The 22401-nt window shown below is 34.6% G+C and overlaps 1 protein-coding gene across 3 annotated transcripts in view; it reads left to right on the top strand.

Annotated features, from left to right (window-relative positions):
- Positions 1–13543, top strand: part of LOC143247315 (histamine H1 receptor-like) — a 75144-nt gene extending 61601 nt beyond the window's left edge. For all 3 annotated transcript variants that reach the window (XM_076495147.1, XM_076495148.1, XM_076495149.1), the window contains one exon: positions 10318–13543. In XM_076495147.1, the coding sequence (XP_076351262.1) occupies positions 10318–11910 (1593 nt within the window). In that variant the 3' untranslated portion in view covers positions 11911–13543. The remainder of the gene's footprint in view (positions 1–10317) is intronic.
- The last annotated feature ends 8858 nt before the right edge of the window (positions 13544–22401 follow it).

Raw genomic sequence — 22401 nt, forward strand, 5'->3', positions numbered from 1 at the left:
TTTCGTGAATACTGAGTTTATATTAAACATTACGAAAAAAGCTAGCAAGTAAGTGCCTGTTTAGTCTTATTTTTTTACTTAGGCCTAAAGTTAGTTCGTGAAGGCGTTTGGTATAGAACCTTTTAAGTTGAAAAAGTAAAACGCTCTCGTTATCATTAAATGAGCTGAAATGTGCGCAGTTATTTATTAAATAACACAAAAGAGACCATCTAAGCAGTGGTAGAAATTATTACAATATTTGTGTAAGGAGTGGTATTACTTTGTGAGAAAAATAAAATCAAGAATGAATTTTAACTTCAAGCACGACATTTGCTGGAAAAGAGAATAACATCTGCTGGAAATTATCAAACAAAATAAATATAATCACGAAGAAATAAATCAGTAAACAGAAGATCAAAAAAGGAGAAAACTGGAAGAAAGAAAGGATATATTTTTCAAAGAATTATGCATTCAATATTATCCATAACAGCCGAAATACACTCAGAGTATGTGTACAAAGCATGGTCAGAAACTTCTAAGACTAACATGAAACATCAAAATATGATATTATGATTCTAAAATTCACAAGTAAAATACATAATGTCTTATAATTAATTAAACTTGTAATATGGTATTAGCATTAATCGTATTATGTTCTTAACACTGTATAAGTTACCTGGTACCATGCATTTGTCATATCTATTGAAAATCCCTAAGGGATTAAATAAAGAATGTATAATTCAAAAAACATAAATAGACCTAACACTAAAGTCTTATAACAATTATTATTATAATGATGTCACGTTGTAATAACGATAAGAAACTGTAGACCTAACACTAATGTCTTATAACAATTATTCTTATAATCATGATGCCACGTTGTAATAACAATAAGAAACTGTAGACCTAACACTAATGTCTTATAACAATTATTATAATCTTATAATCGTGATGCCACGTTGTAATAACGATAATAAACTGTTTTTTGTATAATTATTATTCCAACCACTGTACTCCCCACTGGTACAGTGGTATATCTGCGGACTTACACCACTAAAACCGGGTTTCGATACTCGTGGCAGAGAACAGATAGCCCATTGTGTAGCTTTGTGCTTAATTATAAACAAACCAACCAACCACTGTCTGGTTTCTTATGTTCCAGTCAACCTGATAAGCTCTGAAGTGAGCAAAACACTTATCTGGAATAGATGTAGTGAACATGTCTTGCTTGGAATGCTATTATAATGTATTCTTCTAATTTTTGAAAATCCCTTAGGAACAAAGTGCAGTGTTAGGAATTTATTACAGTCTTAATATTAATGTTGTATGAAAAGTATAATTACCATTCGTGCTTCGCCGGTGTGAAAAAAAACGTTCACACCATAACAAAAAATGATTAATTTGACAAAATTAAATCACACATCAATACATTCGTTGACTAAAACTTGGTCTACAGCTACTGTGTGTACCCGACTTGGTAATAAAAGGTAGAAAATTGCTTCCAGAGAAGAAGGAAGAGAACGAATTGGTGCAATTAGCAAATGGGCATACAGTTCCAGCAAGAGGATGGATCGCTACAATCAAAAAGTGGACATACAGTTCTAGCAGGAGGATGGATTGGTGCAATCGACAAGTGGACATACAATTCCAGCACAAGACATATCGTACGTCTTATTTAAAGGCAGATATACCCCTATACAACAGGAATAGTCCAGAAATAAGTCAACTTTCTGAAGAGCTTTGTCGGGGCATCATCGAACTCACCAGCAACAAGACAGCAAGTGTTGGTAAAAGGCAAGAGGTCAAGTTATATTCCTACTACTAGCCACTGAAAGGAAAACTGACAAGAAGATTGGATGATTGAACAATAATATTATGTTTAGCACAATCTTCAACCTACTTTGTTTCACGTTTTATTAACGACTGCAGTGTTTATATTTATAAACATTAATGCTAAATAAAATCAAGTCAGAAACGGTCTTGGACCAAAATACCAATTAAAATATGTCGAGCCAATTGAAGGTGCCTGAGTTCTTCTACATTATTCAATGGATCACAGACCCACTGACATCACGGAGAAGAAGTGTTTGCCCTCTTACTTAATACAAAGCTTCGACCTAACATTTAACATGAATGGTGCTGCCCCCTCTTTATCATTTTATTAAAATAAATTTCCAGGAATAAGTTTCTGCAACCCCTAGACCAGGATTTTATCAAAAGTTAACTTATAATTATTAAACATTTCTAATATTTTTTTTTATATTTAACTCTTGTTATTATTACCATATTCAATAAATTTAACGTTTTGGTTAACACTGTCAGATATTCGCTTAATCCCGATTCATTAATTTTACACTTTTATATAGCCAATTTATTTTCATTAAGTCTAAATTTTAAATTTCTACAATGTGTTTGATCAATATGCACCAGACAACAGTTCTATACCACAGTCATCTATTTACGTCATTTTATTTTTAAGGCTAGCACTAAAATTACTCGACGTATGTGTGTGTGTGTGTCTGTGTGTTTTCCTTATAGCAAAACCACATTGGACTATCTGCTTGGTCCACCGATGGGAATCGAACCCCTGATTTTAGCGTTATGAACCCATAGACTTACCGCTGTATCAACGGGGGACGACCAGAAGCAAAGACGTCACATGAAAGTTAACATATTTCCTAAAAACATCCCTAGTCACACCAAACATGCTCGTCCCTTCAGCCGTGGGGGCATTATAATGTTACGTTAAATCGCACTATTCGTTGGTAAGAAGGTAACCCAAGAGTTGGCGGTGGGTGGTGATGACTAGCTTACTCTAGTCTTACACCGCTAAATTAGGGACGGCTAGCGCAGATACCCTAGTGTAGCTTTGTGAGAAATTCAAAACCAAACCAAACCAAAATTTAAAAACATCATCTCTATAGGGAAATATTTTGAGCTTTTGGCAAACAAATATGTATTGTTGTTTGTATATACATATAAATATATATTAAACCTGGTAATTGCCAGTATGGTACACAGTGAAAGTTTTATTTTTTTTTCTGAAAACTGATTATGAATTCTATCAGTGATGCTATCATTGAAAACTCTGTTAACAGCAAAGCGTTTCAAGAAATCCAATTCTGATAGCAACCGTTTTTTAAACGAAGAAATATTTAAAGCTTTGTCAACATAAATATTGAAAACTGACATTATTTAGAATAGGAAGACACGATCTCTTATGAGATGGCCTGGAAACAGAAAACGGTTTTCGTTAAAGCAAAATAACAATTAAATTATTCTCTCTCAATTAGAATATTTAAAAAAAGAGTTATTTCCTTATTCTATTTCTAAATTAAACTTTACTGAAGGTTTTGGTGAATCTACGTGCTTGTTATTGCTACTTCATTTTAATTGTTTTTCATTTTCTTTCTTTATGGTCGGTCTGAGAGCCCTGGTAAGGCCTGATGTCTGAGGTAAAGTTTCTATATTGTGTAGGTTTGAACATCTTCTCGTCTTATTTAAAAAAAAAAATGTTATTAATTGTTAATGGTTCATTGATTATTGATTATGCAAGTAAAAGCATAATGTACCATTATTTTATTTCTGTAATGGGATTAATCAAGGGACTTCACATCTCAGGGAGAAGCTGTATAGTAGGCTATGTTGTTTTTTAACCTTAATGTATGTTGTGTTATATTGTCACCTTAAGTGTTAACGTCATGTGATGAACTTTGGTTTAATCAGCGTTATTGTACAGTATCTAGTAATCGGTGTTACCGTAAGACAGCTATTAATCAGTGTTATTGTAAGATATCTATTAACTGGTGTTATTATATGATATCTGTTAATCAGTATTATTGTAAGATATCTGTTAACTGGTGTTATTATATGATATCTGTTAATCAGCGTTACTGTACGATATATATTAACTGGTGTTGTTATACGAAACCTTGACAAGAAAGTATTTCTACCTCTGGCTCATAGGAAAGACAGTTATGTGACTGACTTATGTTTTCCGGCAAATAAATCAGTTATTCTGATAGTGAGATCGAATGTTCTTTTTTCTCGTGATTTTTACGAGGATCGCTGCTTGCAGTGTTTTGATTTTGTCAGTTTCATCTGCAGTGTAAGTTTATTATTTAGTTAGAAATTGGAATTCATTGAATAAATATAAATATAACATGGTGTTACCATAGCACCGTGTTGTTGGTATATTATATGCTTCAAAGTATCTATTTTCTCTACATTCTTTCTCTACCAGTTTCTTGGAAACAGGGAAATACGATTTAACAGATGTCGTAAACAATCTCTTTACTTGAGTTTGTTTTTGCCTTTTGGAAAAATATTTTATATTCCTCAAAGTGGCCACATAACTATATTAATTCCAAGTTTTGTTATTGGCAAATGACAGCCTTTATAGAAGCAAACGATAAATGAAAATCGAAATTATGTTTTCCGAAACTGTATAAAACGACATAAAAGTTTATAATTTAGAGTTTGTCTCTAGACGTCACCAATTATTATATGAAAAAAGTTTGTTTGTTTTATGAATTTCGCACAAAGCTACTCGAGGGCTATCCGTGCTAGCCGTCCCTAATTTAGCTATGTAAGACAAGAGGGAAGGCAGCTAGTCATCACCACCCACCGCCAACTCTTGGGCTACTCTTTTACCAACGAATAGTGGGATTGACCGTCACATTATAACGCCCCCACGGCTGAAAGGGCGAGCATGTTTGGTGTGACGGGAATTCGAAACTCGCTACTCTCGAACTGCAACTCGAGTGTCTTAACCACCTGGCCATGCCGGGCCATAGAAACTATTAGTGAGACCAGTATGGTTCGAAATGATAGAACTATGTAACCTCCAAAACAAACATACGACAAACCGTCGTATTAACGTCGTTAATATTAGACTTTCAAAAATGATTGATCTAGCTTTGAAAATAGAAAACACTAGGATAACTTCTTTAAAGTTGTAAACTTTTAAAACATCGGGAAATCCAAGTGGAGTGTCTTAAAGCAAAGTCCCTGAATATATTATTAAACTTTCCGAATTAATTTATGAAAAACAATAAAATTCTAGATTTTAAACACCCAGCAGTCTTTTTTTTATCGGTCCATTTGTGAATTTCAGGGTCGTGATCTGTAGGATGCACCTGACTGTCTGCCTTCCCTCTGGTTAAATAATTTAAGATAAGGGACATATTTAGTAGTTTGGCCAACGTACAAATCATCACCACTTTCGTTTTCTTTCTGCATTGTGTTTTCCTCGAATTAGAAATAAAAAGTAGATTTCGATTTAATTGATTTATTGTTCTAGAATTTATTTTTATAAAAATAAATGAAGCATAATGGGTTAATTGGGGAAGAACTGTACTCAGTTTTACCGATAGAAATTTCTTTAAAAAACAAACTGACAGAAGATTTTCTTACAATCATTTGTCATGTATCAAATTGATTCAACATTATGTTCAAAATCTTGCTTTTGCTCCGTCTTATATTCTAACAGGAATACTGACGTGCGTTTCTTTCATTTTCTTAAATAAATATTAGAGCTTTACAACTATCTTGAGAAATTGGAGAAAATATAGAAACCAGAATAATTTTATCAATAAAATATAAAACCTTCATATCGTCCATTCACTTTGAAACTAATACTTACCACCATAAATAAAGTCCATATTTTTAAAAACACTTTAACACTTATCGCCATGGGTTAAGTCTGGAGAGAGAGAGAAAGAGAGGTACGTTTAAAGACTCACAACTCTAAAATCCGGGGTTCGATTTCTTGCAGTGGATGCAGTCCAATGTGTCTTTACTCTAAAAACAGACAAAGGGTTGAGGGTTTTGCTTATAAGGACATTTGTTTATCAGGATTGACAGCAACGGTTAATATGATTTAGGACTGTTTCACAGGATTATAGATATGCTTATCAGATTTAATCAGGACTGAGAATTTTGTTTTTCTGGAATGAGGGCTACGCAAGTCTTTAAGGTTTCATACACCTCCCAGAAAACCTCGAATTAGTTGTTGATGATAAAGGTCGAGTACAATTGAGAATTTTAAACACTACTGAATAAAGCACGTTCAACATTTCCTAGCATTGTGTCATCCTTTTTAATCAAGAAAAGTCATGTAGGTATGTCAAAGTTTCTGTGAAAGTAACACAGTCAGTAACCGGACCAAGCTAAAGACTGGGACGTCAAAGAGTCAGCGAAAACTACTTTAATAGTCAATGATTATGATTGGTGTTCGTAATACATAATTTACGTTTTATGACCCTTTCATGAATAAACCAGTTTCTAGTTACTATCTACAAACAGGTCAAATATAAAGTTGCTACTTAAATAAAATATATGTAATGTATATGAATAACTACTTTGTGTTAGTCTGTACTGGTTTTCTTTGTTTAATTTGGAATGTTCAAAATGCAAACACTATTTGTGTATTCATAATTCTGTAATGCATATGGATCTATATAAAGGGATCCTTGATTCATTCTAGCATGGAGCTCCCCGAGAGATTAATACAGCCCTGAATACAATGTTAGAGCACGTGGAAACAGTTATATAGTTTAAAACAACTAATTAACTTGTTAATCACTGATTCATTGGCTTGTATATCAATATATTATACAGTCTACTTCAAATCTAATAATATGCATCATCTATTTATGAAAGCAACTAACCATTGAGATCAGAGGTACTGATTATTTAGGAACATGCTTTCTTATGCCATTCTTTTTTTAATTTATGTAAACAAACATAGTTATCAAGGGTTCCAGTTTGGTATCTATCATATTCTTAATCAAGAAACCACATAAACCAAAAAAAAAAAGTTTGTTATACCTTAAAATCGGGTTCAAACAAACATATCTATACGGTGACAGGACTAAAGCAACTACCATAGTTTTATCTTACACATAATCGCTTGTTTGAAGTTAAGCACAAAGCTACACAAAGGGCTATCTGTGTTATGTCTACCAGAAGTATCGAAACCCAGTTTGTAGAGTACCGCTGATGGAAAATAAAAGTAAAAACAGTCTAAGAACCTATTTTTATCATCAAGCAAGGTGTCGATAAATCAAACTGCAGGTTAAAGACAACAATGTCGTCCATGTGGTCTGTGATCTGGTCTGTTTCCTCTCACATTAGCATTAAGGCGTTACAATTTACACACGAGTACGTTTAACACACAATTGAAACTATAAAACCTGTACACGCCTCTCAGTGGCTCAGCTGAAAGTTTCTAACGGTAAATATCAGGTTTTCATTCTCGTGGTGGGCACATCACAGCTGTCCCATCACGTGACTTCGTGCTTGAAAACAGACCTCGCTGATTACAGTTATTTATGCATTTCAGTAAAAAAAAAGTATTTACTTATTTGAAAATATAGTTTGTTTGTTTGTTTTAATTTCGCACAAAGCTACTCTAGGGCTATCTGTGCTAGCCGTCCCTAATTTAACAGTATAGAACTAGACGGAAAGCAGCTAGTCATCACCACCCACCGCCAACTCTTGGGCTACTCTTTTACCAACGAATAGTGGGATTGACCGTCACATTATAACGCCCCCACGGCTGAAAGGGCGAGCACGTTTGGCGCGATGGGGATGCGAACCCGCGACCCTCAGATTACGAGTCGCACGCCTTAACACGCTTGGCCATGCCAGGCCCTGCTCAGCGAAACAGTACGAGTATAGTAATTTTATTGTTATACCAGTTATGTGAAACAATATAGTAATTTTACTGTTATACCAGTATGTGAAAGAAATATAGTAAATTTTTTGCTACAGCAGCTCAGTGAAACAGTATAATAATGTTACTCTTGCAGTTTGTTTGTTTTTGAATTTCATGCAAAGGTACTCGAGGGCCATCTGCGCTAGCCGTCCCTAATTTAGCAGTGTAAGACTAGAGGGAAGGCAGCTAGTCATCACCACCCACTGCCAACGAATAATGGGATTGACCGTCACTTTATAACGCCCCCACGGTTGAAAGGGCGAGCATATTTGGGGTAACAGCTTAAGTATTGTAGCAACAAAATTTCTACACTGTTTCAGTTTTCTGGTGTAACAGTAACTCCTTATATGATGAAGAGCTTTTCCTGTTATATATATACTGTTCATTTGATTACAGTTCCGTTTATGTTATTACTGTTTTATGTGTACAATCCTTGCAACCTCACTGTTTAATATAAATTAGAAGCTCAGGTCTTTCCATATTAAATTTATTTATTTATAACAGACCTCGTCGTCTTAGCAAACAAGGAAGATTAAAACATAATTCTAATAATTTACTCTTGTTTTTAATACATATATAACACATCTCAGACATACTGAATTCTTAATTGTTACTTCGTGTGAGGCAGCAGATGTAGATTCTTCAAATATTCAAAAGTTAATGTGGAAATTCGTTAAAATAAAGAAACAAGAATTTCTCATTTTTTTCGAATATCAAAGAAGCTTTAATTAGTTTCTGCTAATTGAGAGAGAAAACGTTGTATGTTAGTTGTTTTATTTTTCTTCTCGAATATCAGATTGACTTGACTTATTGTTGAAAAGAAAGAAAATCTTCAAATATATCCTCTTTTAATGAATAGTCGTCAATATTTAGTAGCTGTAGAATAAGGAATAAGCAAGTACAGAAGACGTAATATTGTTTACTAAACCTTACTGTAGCAGAGTAACTTTGTGTCTACTCTCCAACATTCTAGGAAAATTAGTTTAAATCAACCACTTGAGGGCCCGGCATAACCATGTGGTTAAGGCGCTCGACTCGTAATCTGAGGGTCGCCGGTTTGAATCCTCGTCACACCAAATATGCTCGCCTTCCCAGCTGTGATGTAACGGTCAATCCCATTATTCGTTGGTAAGACATTAGCCCAATAGGAGGTGGTGCGTGGTGATGACTAGCTGTCTTCCTTCTTGTCTTACACTGCTCGTGTAACTTTGCGCAAAATCTTAAAGCAAACAAATTATCTTAGAAAATGATCAAATTACATCAACTGTTTAACTTATATCAACTACATAAAAAAAACTGTTTTAAATCGACCATCTTGAAAAACGGCTTATTTGGTTCAACTATCTTTGAAAATGATTATTTTATGTCAACTTTCCAGCAAGGACGTTAATCTATTTAACTTGCAAGCTAAATATTCACGAAGAGAATTAATTAATTCAGGCAACTTTTCAAGATTCGAATTAAACTTCTTCAAGCATTTACAAAGTAATAACTGTAATTTTTATTATTATTAGAACACCTGAAGATGCCATATTCAATACCTTCATCTTATGGCCACTGTCATACACACCATCTAGAACTCCATTCACCAGTGTTCAAACTGTGTCTTTCTTTATTTGGTGTGGTTCCTCTTCTATCAAAAAAGTGGTTCGATGATATACGGAAACTTTGTGTTTCTACTAGAAATTAGCGAGATCTCTACAATATTTCATGTAATTCATGATGGTTGAGTGGAGAAACTACATGATATTTCATGTAATTCATGATGGTTGAGTGGAGAAACTACATGATATTTCATGTAATTCATAATGGTTGGATGGAGAAACTACACAATATTTCATGTAATTCATGATGGTTGAGAGAAGGAACTACACAATATTTCATGTAATTCATGATGGTTAAACTGCAAGAATTACACTGTTATGATTGGTGCTACTAGCAATGTGGTGTAACATAGCTAGCGTAGGGTGGTGTAGTTTTGTACGCTGTAACATACCTAGTGTAGGGTGTAGTATTTTTGTACGCTGTAACATACCTAGTGTAGGGTGTAGTAGTTTTGTATGTGTAACATACCTAGTGTCGGGTGGTGTAGTTTTGTACGCTGTAACATACCTAGTGTAGGGTGTAGTATTTTTGTACGCTGTAACATACCTAGTGTAGGGTGTAGTAGTTTTGTATGTGTACCCAGTGTCAGGTGGTGTAGTTTTGTACGTGTACCCAGTGTGGTGTAGTATTTTTGTACGCTGTAACATACCCAGTGTAGGGTGTAGTAGTTTTGTATGTGCAACACATACCCAGTGTAGGGTGTAGTTTTGTATGTGCAACATACCTAGTGTCGGGTGGTGTAGTTTTGTACGCTGTAACATATCTAGTGTAGGGTGTAGTATTTTTGTACGCTGTAACATACCTAGTGTAGGGTGTAGTAGTTTTGTATGTGTAACATACCTAGTGTCGGGTGGTGTAGTTTTGTACGCTGTAACATACCTAGTGTAGGGTGTAGTATTTTTGTGTGCTGTAACATAGCTAGTGTAGGGTATAGTAGTTTTGTATGTGTACAACATACTTGGTGTTTATGATTTATATTTTAATTTTTGACTTAAAATGTTTCTATTTTCCAGGTTAGTAACATGTTTATTATGAGTCTTGCTGTTGCTGACGTCACGGTAGGAATGATCGTTATGCCAATCAGTTCAGCCTACGCCATCACCGGAAACTGGAAATTCGGTATCATAGTCTGCCAGTTCTGGCTGTCGGTGGACTACACTGCAAGCACAGCATCTATCCTGAACCTGTTCATTCTCAGTTTGGACAGGTATTGGTCAATACGTTCGCCCCTGAAGTACATGAGGAAACGAACCAAAAAGCGGGCCCTCATCATGATCGGAATAGTGTGGTTGGTGTCTTCTTTATGGATTGTTCCAATCATTGGGTGGCATTTTTGGTATAACAATGGCATTCGTAAGCATCCTAACGATGTGTGTGAGACAGAATTCGCTGACAACGTTTTATTCAAACTTTCGACGTCTACCGCCAACTTTTATTTACCCCTAATACTCATGCTCTGCCTGTATGTGAAAATCTTTACCGAAATTAAGAAAAGGAGTTCCAGTGAAATTGGACAGTGTAACCAGGGTCAGGAGAGAAGAGAATTAGCTGGGGATTTCATCAATCCATCCGAAGGTGGTATTGAAAGAGAACAAAACTTACGGCCGAAGAAAGTAAAATGGCACTCATCAGGAAGTCGGACTCCTAAAGGCTTCGAACAACACCAGGAAACTTCAATCCCTCTTCAACAAAAACGTGAATTTGAAGAAGAAGAAAAAATACAAGACACGAACCTCATGCCAACTGTTAGCCAACTTGCTGGAAGTGAGAAGAGACATTCCAAAATTCTTAAAATGGGTCGCCCATATCAACAGTTGACCTTGTTATCAGTTCCTAGACTGAACAGTGACCAGGAATTCTTTAATAAACATTTCGATAACGTCGTAATAAACGTCGAAGTTACTGGCAACAATGGCAGTGAAGACAAAGGTTCGGTTTTTCTTGAAAGTGAAAAAGTGCTAACGTGCGATTCGCGTTCAGAAACCTTCTTATCTTCGGCAGAAAATCTCGACATAAAACAGAGAAGATCGGGATTTGGATTTCGAAAAACTTACAGTCGTGAAACAAACCATAATAATATTAGTAAAGATAACATTGAACTTAACTCTATGGTGGACCAATTACTGAAGCCCAGGAATGGCCATTTCAGTAGAAATAGGTATTCCAAAAATATCGAAAACTACGTGACACATTGGGATTCACTGACTCGGCCCAGAACCGGCTCCACTTTCCGAGCCAGATTTCTGCCCCACTTTACCGCAGCATTCCCACTGAGAGTTACAAAAAAAACTCTAGCATCCAATTTGAGGCAGCAGAAGAAGGCTGCCCGTCAATTGGGAGTTATAATGGGAGCTTTTATAATGTGCTGGCTTCCTTATATTATTATTTTCATTGTGACAGCTTACTGTGAGGACTGCATTGATCCCCAAATCCACACAGCTACTATCTGGCTAGGCTACTTGAACTCTACAATGAACCCATTTTTGTATGCCTTGTGTAACGACAATTTTAAGAGGGCCTTTAAGAAAATATTTAGGAGTACCTCCAAAGGTACTAACTTCTTTACAGCTTCAAATACAAAAAGAACAGACCATCGTTTTGCCTAAGTGCTTTGTTTGTTTCTTGTTTAGCACAAAGCTTAAAAGGAGCTTTACGTGGTGTGCCCTTAGCTAAAACAGTAAATTTATTATAAGCTCTTCTATTACCTCCGAATCGTCTGGGAGCTGCTGTAAATACAAAGTTACGTAATGATCATAGCAGAGATCAAACCTCATATTTAAACGTTACAGCTTCTAAAGCTTTCCTTGAGCCACTAAAAAACTAATAGATGGCTTGGTTGTTTTATGTTTTGATAACCTTTTGAGAGATTACACAACAGATTCAGAAATACGTCGAAGCTAAAACGCAGGACAACAACAGCTGTTTTTCTAATGGAAAAAAATCATTGTCTGAAACTTGTTTGTTTCTAAAATTAAAGTGTAAAGATGTAGAGTAAGGTATTACGATGTACCCACCACATGAACTGGACCTCGAAGTTCAGCGTTATAAACCATTAAACTTACCACTGACTCAATGAGGCCCTTAATGGTCAGGTGGTTAGGGCACTCAGCTCGTAATCCGAGGCAACGAGTTCGAATCCCCGTCGCTCTAAACATGATCGCCCTTTCAGCCGTGGGAGCGTTATGATTTACGATCAATCCCACTATTCATAGGTAAAAAAGTAGCCCAAGAGTTGGCGGCGGGTGGTGATGACTAGCTGCTTTCCCTCTAGCCTAACACTGCAAAATTATGGACGGCGAGCGCAGATAGCCTTCCTGTAGCTTTGTTCGAAATTAAAAAAACAAACAAACAAACTGACCCAGTGTCTGTAATAATAATGATATTAACCATTGACAGGCCCCTCGCTAGTATAGCGGTATGTCTACGGATTTACAACGCTAAAATCAGGGGTTTGATTCCCCTCGGCAGGCTCAACAGAGAGCCCGATGTAACTTTGCAATAATAACACACACACCATTGATAGGGTTACGTTTTTCAACGATTTGTGTAACCTTTCCCTCCCCTCTTCTTCCGGTTCTTTAACTGGAAGTATGCTTGAGCTCTTGTAACACTAAAATTTGAGGATCGAAACACGAGGTAAGCACAGAACAGATAACCCGTTCTGTATCTTTGTTCTCAAACACAAAATAAAAAACAAGGTAACTGTGGATGACTTTCAAAAAGTATAATCTTAAAGAATTTATCAGAACGTGTTGTTTGTTTTTTAAGTTCTGTAGCGTTTGTCTATAATTCAGTCTCTATATCCCTGAATAACAGTCTCCATCCATATAAACAGAAACACCAAGCTACGTGCTTTTTTTTCTGCAGAAGATGTCAATTTGTATCTACGGCTGAAATAAATAGATACGATTGTTGTTTTGATGAAATGGGTGATGTGGTTCTCTCTAGCTCGTGTAGAACAATATTTTGTGTCCTTTACAAATATTGTATACGTTATAAAACGTCAATCTGTTGATAGAAAGGAATCGGAACAACAACACGTGCTCAGATATTTCTTGTTACAATGTAACTAACTTGACGTTTGTTTTTTAAATCTCAAATAAAGAAAATAGAAGTAATAATTATCGTGATGTATGTGTTAACTGTCAGAAATAAAGAACACAGTAGTTTTAATTCTTTGTTTTTAACTGTCTTAAATAACGAAAACAGGAGTTTTAATTGTTTATTATTAAAAGTCTTAAATAAAGAACACAAGAGTTTTAATTGTTTATTATTAAAAGTCTTAAATAAAGAACACAATAGTTTTAATTGTTTATTATTATTAACAGTCTTAAATAAAGAACACAAAAGTTTTAACTATTTGTTATTAACAGTCATGAATAAAGAACACAAATTTTAATTGTTTGTTATTAACAATCTTAAATAATGAACATAATAGTTTTAATTATTTATTTTTAAGTCTTAAGTAATGAACATAAGAGTTTTAATTATTTATTTTTAAGTCTTAAGTAATGAACATAAGAGTTTTAATTCTTTGTTTTTAACTGTCCTAAATAAAGAACACAGGAGTTTTAATTGGACTATGTAACAAAATTTTGACTTTTTCTTGTTCCTGGGCAGAAAGTGTTATTTCCCAATTGCTTATGCCTGAAGTAAATGGAAAAGATCTATTTATCTCTTCAAACTTTGCTTTTGTAACCTGGGAGCGTATAATGAAAACATGGTGGGAGACTATATTTGTCCTCCCCGCAGTGGCTCAGCGGTATGTCTGCGGACTTACAACGCTAAAAACCGGGTTTCGATACCCGTAGTGGGCAGAGCACAGATAGCCCATTGTATAGCTTTGTGCTTAAGTCAAAACAACAACAACGACTATATTTGAGGACTGATACGTGAAAGTGATTTACATTAGAGTCGCAAATTTCGAAAAACTACTGACATCTAAATATTTTTGTATAACATTATTATAAATACATGTAAATCTTGATTGATATGTTGTTGTATTTGCTCTTTTTTACATAGAAAATAGGTTAATTTCTAAATTTCATTATCCAGATCCCAAAAGCAAAGTTTAAAGGGAATAATGGCCATTTTCTGTACTTTTACAAGATAAGTAATTAAGAAATAAAACATGCTATCCACGAACAAAATTTGTGTTACATAGTGTTGTTTGTTATTAACAGTCTTCAATAAAGAACACAGGAGTTCTAATTGCTTGTTTTTAACTGTCTTAAATAAAGAACACAAGAGTTTTAATTGTTCGATTTTAACTGTCTTAAATAATGAACACAGGCGTTTGAATTGTTTATTATTAACATTCTTGACTAAAGAACACAAGAGTTTCAATTGTTTGTTACTAACAGTCTTGAAAAAGAACACAGGAGTTTTAAATGTTTGTCACTAACAGTCTTGAATAAAAAAACAGAAAAGTTTTAATTGTTTGTTTTTAACAATCTTAAATAAAGAACACAGGAGTTTTAATTGTATGTTATTAACAGTCCTAGATATTGAAAATAAGATTTTAATTGTTTATTTTTAACAGTCCTAAATAATGAACATAAGAATTTTAATTATTTGTTTTAACTGTTTTAAATAAAGAACACAGGAGTTTTCATTGTTTGTTTCTAACAGTCTTGAATAAAGAACACACGAGTTTCAATTACTTGTTTGTTTTTAACTGAGCTATTCACAGTTATATTACGTTATGAATACAATAGGGTTAAATAAGATGAAAATAACGTCAGTAAGTGACTAGATATAATTAAAGGTCAAGTCTGGTCAGTTATGTGGGCAGTGAATACAGTTTGGCAAATACTGTTTATGTTACTAAAATCATCATCACTAGCTCACAGTAGAAAAAGAATATGCTAGGTTGAGAATCATGCCTTACGGTGACCCTCTTTACCACGCTGACCTTTGAAAATAAAGTGATTTACCTTGAGGGCAAGATTAAGTAATTCTTCGAATTGTTGATGGTTAAATCTTACGTATACTTCCTGATGACGAGAAAATCAACTTATAGAGAAAATTATATATGTAAAAACGGCTGGTATGGATAGAGAAAGCACTATGTAGAGGAGCGAACAACGTTTCGACCTTTTTCGGTCATTGTCAGGTTCACAAAGGAAGAAAGGATTACTGACCGATAGCTGACGACATGTTTGAAGGCGGTTGTGTAATTGAGTGTAGGAATGTAGAGGGCGTGCTTAGATGTTGGATATATTTATTAATATAAGTATGAAGGTGTTCCTCTTTATTGGTTTATTTTGGGTTTAAGTTGTTGTATAAGTAAGGCTTCTTTAATTTTACGTTTGTTTACACTTGTTTCTTTATTTAGTATTTGGGTGTTTTCTATGGTTATGTTGTGTTTATTTGATTTGCAGTGTTCGAAAACGTGTGAAGGTGACTTTTTGTGTTCTTTGAATCTGGTTTCCATTTTTCTACTTGTTTCTTTAATATAGAAATCGTGGCAGGTATCACATTGTATTTTATAGATAATGTTGGTGTGGTGTTTGTCAGTGTAGTTTTTACATAGTATAGACCTTAGTTTAGTGCCTATTTTTTGAATAACTTTGGTATCAACCGGAATGTCATATTTTGTTACTAGTTTTCGCCAAATGTTGGTTATTTTTTTGCTGATGTCGGGAATATATGATATGCAGCAGTATATGGTTTCGTGAGTTTTAAATCGTGTGGTATATCTATAGAACACACTTAATTCAATCACATCAACTCTATTCATCCCAACATTAACTTCACATGTGAACAGGAAGAAAGCAATCAAATATCATTTCTCAACCTCAAAATTACAAGAACCGACACACAATTCAAAACAGGAATTCACCAAAAAATCGCTAGATACTGGATTATAGATTCTTTGGGACTCAGCACATGAAACAAAACAAAAACTAAACATGCTACTAAACCAAATAAGCACAGCCATAAAACTATGCTCACCAGATAAAATTAACGACGAATTAGACAAAATAAAACAATACTTCATCAACATCAATAAGTTTCCTCCACAAACCGTAGAAAACATTATACACACACACCTAAACAGACAGCAAAATCAACCAACAAAAGTAAATATATCTCACGAATCAAAAAATTACGAAATCATATACTGCTGCATACCATATATTCCCGACATCAGCAAAACAATAACCAACATTTAGCAAAAACTAGTAACATAATATTACATTCCAGTTAATACCAAATTTATTCAAAAATCAGGCACAAAACTGAGGTCTATACTATGTAAAAACTACACTGACAAACACCACCCCAACATTATCTATAAAATACAATGTGATAACTGCCACGATTTCTATATTGGAGAAACAAGAAGAAAAATGGAAACCAGATTCAAAGAACAGAAAAAGTCATCTTCACACGTTTTCGAACACTGCAAATCAAATAAGCACAACATAACCATAGAAAACACCCAAATACTAAATAAAGAAACAAACGTAAAATTAAAGAAGCCTTACTGATACAACGACTCAAGCCCAAAATAAACGAATAAAAAGGAACACCTTTATACCTATATTAATAAATATATCCAACATCTAAGCACGCCCTCTACATTCCTACACTCAATTACACAACCGCTTTCAAACATGTGGTTAGCTATCGGTCAGTTACCCTTTCTTTCGAAGAAGGTTGAAACGTTGTTCGCTCCTCTATATAGAGCTTTCTCTATTCATACCAGCCATTTTTACATATATAATTATGTATATTTCATTTTTATCAGGAAACGTTCCTTTAAAATTACTTGTATTCTTTCGTCGAGTGGAATGTTAATGGGAATAAAGATTCAATGTTAAAACTAAAGGTAATATATTATTCAACATCACTAGTTTCGGATTTTTAAAAAAAATTATTTTATTTTTTGCAAGAAGAAAACGAATATCTCGATGTGAACTCGTTAGGAGCGAATTTAGTATAGGAACGAGAAATGTATGCGATTTATAAGTATAAGAACCGACGTTGGATAAAACTGGTCTTCAGGGAAGGTTATGATTTATAAGTATGAGAACCGACGTTGGATAAAACTGGTCTTCAGGGAAGGTTATGATTTATAAGTATGAGAACCGACGTTGGATAAAACTGGTCTTCGGGGAAGGTTATGATTTATAAGTATGAGAACCGACGTTGATAAAACTGGTCTTCAGGGAAGGTTATGATTTATAAGTATGAGAACCGACGTTGGATAAAACTGGTCTTCGGGGAAGGTTATGATTTATAAGTATGAGAACCGACGTTGGATAAAACTGGTCTTCAGGGAAGGTTATGATTTATAAGTATGAGAACCGACGTTGGATAAAACTGGTCTTCAGGGAAGGTTATGATTTATAAGTATGAGAACCGACGTTGGATAAAACTGGTTATATTTGTGAAAGTTTTGCAACTCGTACAATTGTCTCAATTTCCTGTTCTTTCCGATTTGTTGTTTGCTGTTGTTCCTTTGCATCGGCCCGACATGGCCAGGTGATTAGGGTGCTCGACTCGTAATCTGAGGGTCGCGGGTTCGAACCTCTGTCACACCAAACATGCTCGCTCCTTCAGCCGTAGGGCGTTATAAAGTTATGGCCAGTTTTACTATTCGTTAGTAAAAGAGTAACCCAAGAGTTGGCGGTGGGTGGTGATGATTAGCTACTTTCCTTCTAGTCTTACACTGCTAAATTACGGATGGCTGGTGGAATAACACTCGTGTAGCTTTGTGTGAAATTAAAAAACAAACAAAGAAACAAAATTTTGTAACTTCATCTCTCTATTTTGTATTTAAATTAATCTTAACACAATGTTTGAAATTCATAAATAGTTGGCCCCTAATAGTTTATCTTGTTAAATATGGCTTGTTGAAGATAATATATGTACATTTCGAAATGTTTGTTACTAAACACACACACTTACACGCGAGATACGTTCATTGTTGCCGTCGTTCTATTGTTTATTGTTACACAATGTATCGCCACCCGCTAGTACAGCGGTATGTCTCCGGATTTACAACGCTAAAATCAGGGGTTCGATTCCCCTCGGTTGGGTGAGCAGATAGCCTTTGTGGCTTTGCTAAAAGAAACACACACACAATGTATCTATCAAGATTTAAATTCCTTAAGGCCAAAAATAATTTGCACCAACTGAATCAAAAAAGTTGGAATAACAAAGAAAATTATATTTCTGAAACAGGTAGTTCCTCGACTCCAGCGCCACTGCTTCTGCCTCGAGAGTGAACCAACTCAAGAATTGAAGTTAACGCACCAACCAACGTCAAAGAGAAAAAGTGTTTCAACACTTCACAAGCTTTACGTTTTTGTTTTCCTGAAACGGAATTTTTCTGTGTTTTGTTTCTTTAATTTTGTATATTTTTAGTTAAGAATGAAACTCATTAAGCAACACGAAATAAACTTGGGTGCTCTATGGAAATTTGTTTCAACATTTTTGTGCCAACCATCAATTGGGTTTTTCTAGACAGCAGGTTTTCATACCCAAGGCAAATGCTTATTAGTTCTCCTAACGTGTTCTTCAGGAGATTGGTGTTGGTATTAAAACTTTAATTAGAGTAAAGTACAGAATAACGCAACTTTTTAGGTCTTCTTCAGGTTTAATACCCATAAGAGCCGTCTTAAGAATAATTGCCTCTCTGTACCTTTACGTCACAGAGTTTGGCCTACCCCAATCATCTCGTTGATTTTTTTTATATCACACATTTAAACCGATGCTGACTGTCTGTTTGAATTTTCAAACCACACTCAGCCTACACCATGCATCCAAGTCATAAAACGCCACTTCGTATTAATTTGATTAATTTAACAACCTTGTGGGCTGCAGTTTTACCCATTCAAGGCCCACATCGAAATTCAAGACATCAGAATACGTTATGGCCTCTTACATTACAGAGTAGATGTCCCATTTTACTTTTGGTGAAAGCAAAAGTAATTACAATAAATCATAAAACATTGGCCCACTATACAATATCAAATGACATACCGTATTAGGAACAATACCATAAATTATTCACACACCTAAATTAACTTATATTATTACATGATGACTCATCAAACCTTTGAAATATAATTAGAAATCTACACTGTTTCTTGGTCTGAAACGACACTTGTTTTTATAATTGTATTCAACAATGATTTTTAGTTCAATTTATAAAGGTAAATAATGATGCATCATTCGTTTTATAAATCACGTAAGAAGGTTATGTTCATTTCGATAGAGATCGATAGGGGACGAATGTTAAAGTATTTTCGTTTTTGAAAATCCAAAAGTCTTTAGCATTTTAGTGATAGAAAAAAAACACATAGATATAAGTGTTAAAATACCGAAATATTAAAGTTTTCTCCAGGAATTTATTATATTATCTTCGGTTTCATCGATATTTGATTACGTTTATATATGCTTAATTCTTCAGCACTCGTCTACGTGTGTATGTTTTCTTATAGCAAAGCCACATAAGGCTATTTACTGAGCCCATCGAAGGAGATCGAACCCCTGATTCTAGCGTTGTAAATCCGGAGACTTACCGCTGTACTAGCAGAGGTCTCCTATATGTGGTTGTTACTGTTTCTCTGAACATTATTCAAGCTTCACATCGGTACATACCACATAAAAAGGCTATTTTAAACAGAAATGATTATGTTTCGAAAATATTTGCAGTTATAATTTCGTTTAAACTAACACAATATAATCTCTGTCGTTTTGATTTCTTGTATTTGGATGACTTGAAGTCCCAAATCTAGCGAGACAGAGAGTGATGTCACGTATCTAAAAAGTTCTAAAATTTTGGATCAATACCATCTATAACTTTTTAACGTTTTTCCGCCAGATTGGCTTCTTACTCGGGGCGTTAAAGTAGAAGAGCGGGCAACTTTAGCGTTCTACCTTAGCGTTCAGGCCATTGTTAAAACTATTCTTAATTCGTCTGTTTTTTCATCGCCCTGATCTTCAGATGACAGATACATTTTTTAGCTAATGACGTTACGGCAGGAGTGCTGTTAGCTGACGTTGAAGCACAAATTTCAGGAAATAATGGCGGATTACATATAAAATGGTATATCGACAAAACTCAAACAAAACACCATGTCCGACACTGAAAATATTAAAAGTGTTTTATAAATGTTTAAAAACAGTCGCGTGAGGCTCAACAAGTTTTATTGTTGTTGTTAAAACAACCACAGGTCCGGCATGGCCAAGTGGTTAAGGCACTCGACTCGTAATCTGAGGATTGCGGGTTTGAATCCCCATCACACCAAACACGCTCACCCTTTCACCCGTGGGGGCGTATAATGTGACAGTTAACCTCACTATTCGTCGGCAAAAGAGTATTCCAAGAGTAGATGGTGGGTAGTGATGACTAGCTGCCTTCCCTCTTGTCTTACACTACTAAATTAGGGACGGCTAGCGCAGATAGCCCTGGAGTAGCTTTGCGCGAAATTAAAAAAACAAACAAACAAGCAATTTGGAGAGAACGTCACGCCAGGAATATGTACCAACTTGTTGTAAGATCTGGCACTTCAGTATGAATATCCAACCATGAGCATTGATACTTGTTACACAATGTTATATGTCAAGGTGAATGTATCTACCCTAAAACCTTTTTATTGCGGATATCTGAGAGAGTAATTCAGATTGTTTACATATTGAAATGAATTATTATCTTGTTGTTTGATAATAATGATGGGCATATCTTCAACATTATCTGCTTACTTGGTAACAACGATGAACATGTTTTCAAGATTATGTTAGCTTGATAGCAAGGACTGGCACATGTTTTTACAGGCTGTGTTATATAATAAAACTAATGCTATACAGCGACCACTGTTGTATTTCTGACCTTGTTTGTTTCCTTTTAAGAAAATACTTTATTTCTTTATACTATGAATATTTCATTATTGGTCTGACGACAAGTTTGTCTCAAATGTTGATCATTGCCAGTATTGCGTCTGTATGGTCCAACTAGAATGCTTTTTTTGTTCGTTTGTTTTACTCGCTCAATCAGAATTTTTACGGTCATATTTTTAAGCAAACACCACTAGACAGTGAAATACGACAACCTTCAATAAAAGAAAAAACAAGTTAGATCATTAGAAACCGAAATGTCTGTTGCATGAAAATGTTGTGCATCTGTGTGACATTTGTTGCTATACTGTATTCAGTAAAAATAAATAAAAGATAACTTCCCAAAAGAGTAATTTTGCCATGAAACCTACACATTGAAGTTTACACTTTTGTTAACAAACACCTAGAAAAAATATTAAGTCTATATTGGGTTTATTTGTTGTTGTTTTTAAATTATCTTAATACATGATTTAAATTATCAATACTGTTTACAATGAGTATTTGATCTGTGTGTCAGGAATCACCTGGTGACTATTGTCACAACGAAAACCTACAAGAAGTATTTGATCTTATGTTAGGCGATACCTGGTAGACAGCTAATGTCACGACAATAATACAACCCTCAACGATTATTTGATCTACGTGTTAGGAGACCCCTGATGGTTATGTGTCTTTATTAATGTTCAAATGATCGATATGAATGTGCATTACTTGCGGCGCGTGCCTGTAAACCTATATACTTTACTTGTTGATACGAGAAGTGGAAACAATTTTTAACTTTTATGTTTAAAACCATTACTGTTGCTTTCGTTTTGTGTTTTGTTATATTTAGTGTAAGTTGTTATTTCTTTATTAATTTCAAGATATTTTATCTGACTTCATGTGTTTTATCAAAATACTTGTCCAGTACCATATTACGACATTCTGAAGCTCAAAGCTATGTCAAGCTCGCAGGAGGCCTAGTATTATAAAAAAAAAGGAATTAATTTTATACTTTTTAGAGGCAGCAAGGATGTCCCATCTATTATTAAACTCCAAAATGTGGCTTTGTTATCTTATGTCTGGTTATGAATTTGTTGGGTTCTTTATTTTAGAAAGGAATAAAAACAATCTATAATTTAAGAGATTTATTAAAATTCATTCTTATACAAGTTTGATGTTGAACGTTCTGTTGTTTAGGATTAGAGAATAGCGCCATAATATTGCATAGAGGTGATTCTGACAGTGACTGATTGGATGATGAA

Source organism: Tachypleus tridentatus, chromosome 3 (genome assembly GCF_004210375.1).
Source record: "Tachypleus tridentatus isolate NWPU-2018 chromosome 3, ASM421037v1, whole genome shotgun sequence".
Taxonomy (NCBI): Eukaryota; Metazoa; Arthropoda; class Merostomata; order Xiphosura; family Limulidae; genus Tachypleus; species Tachypleus tridentatus.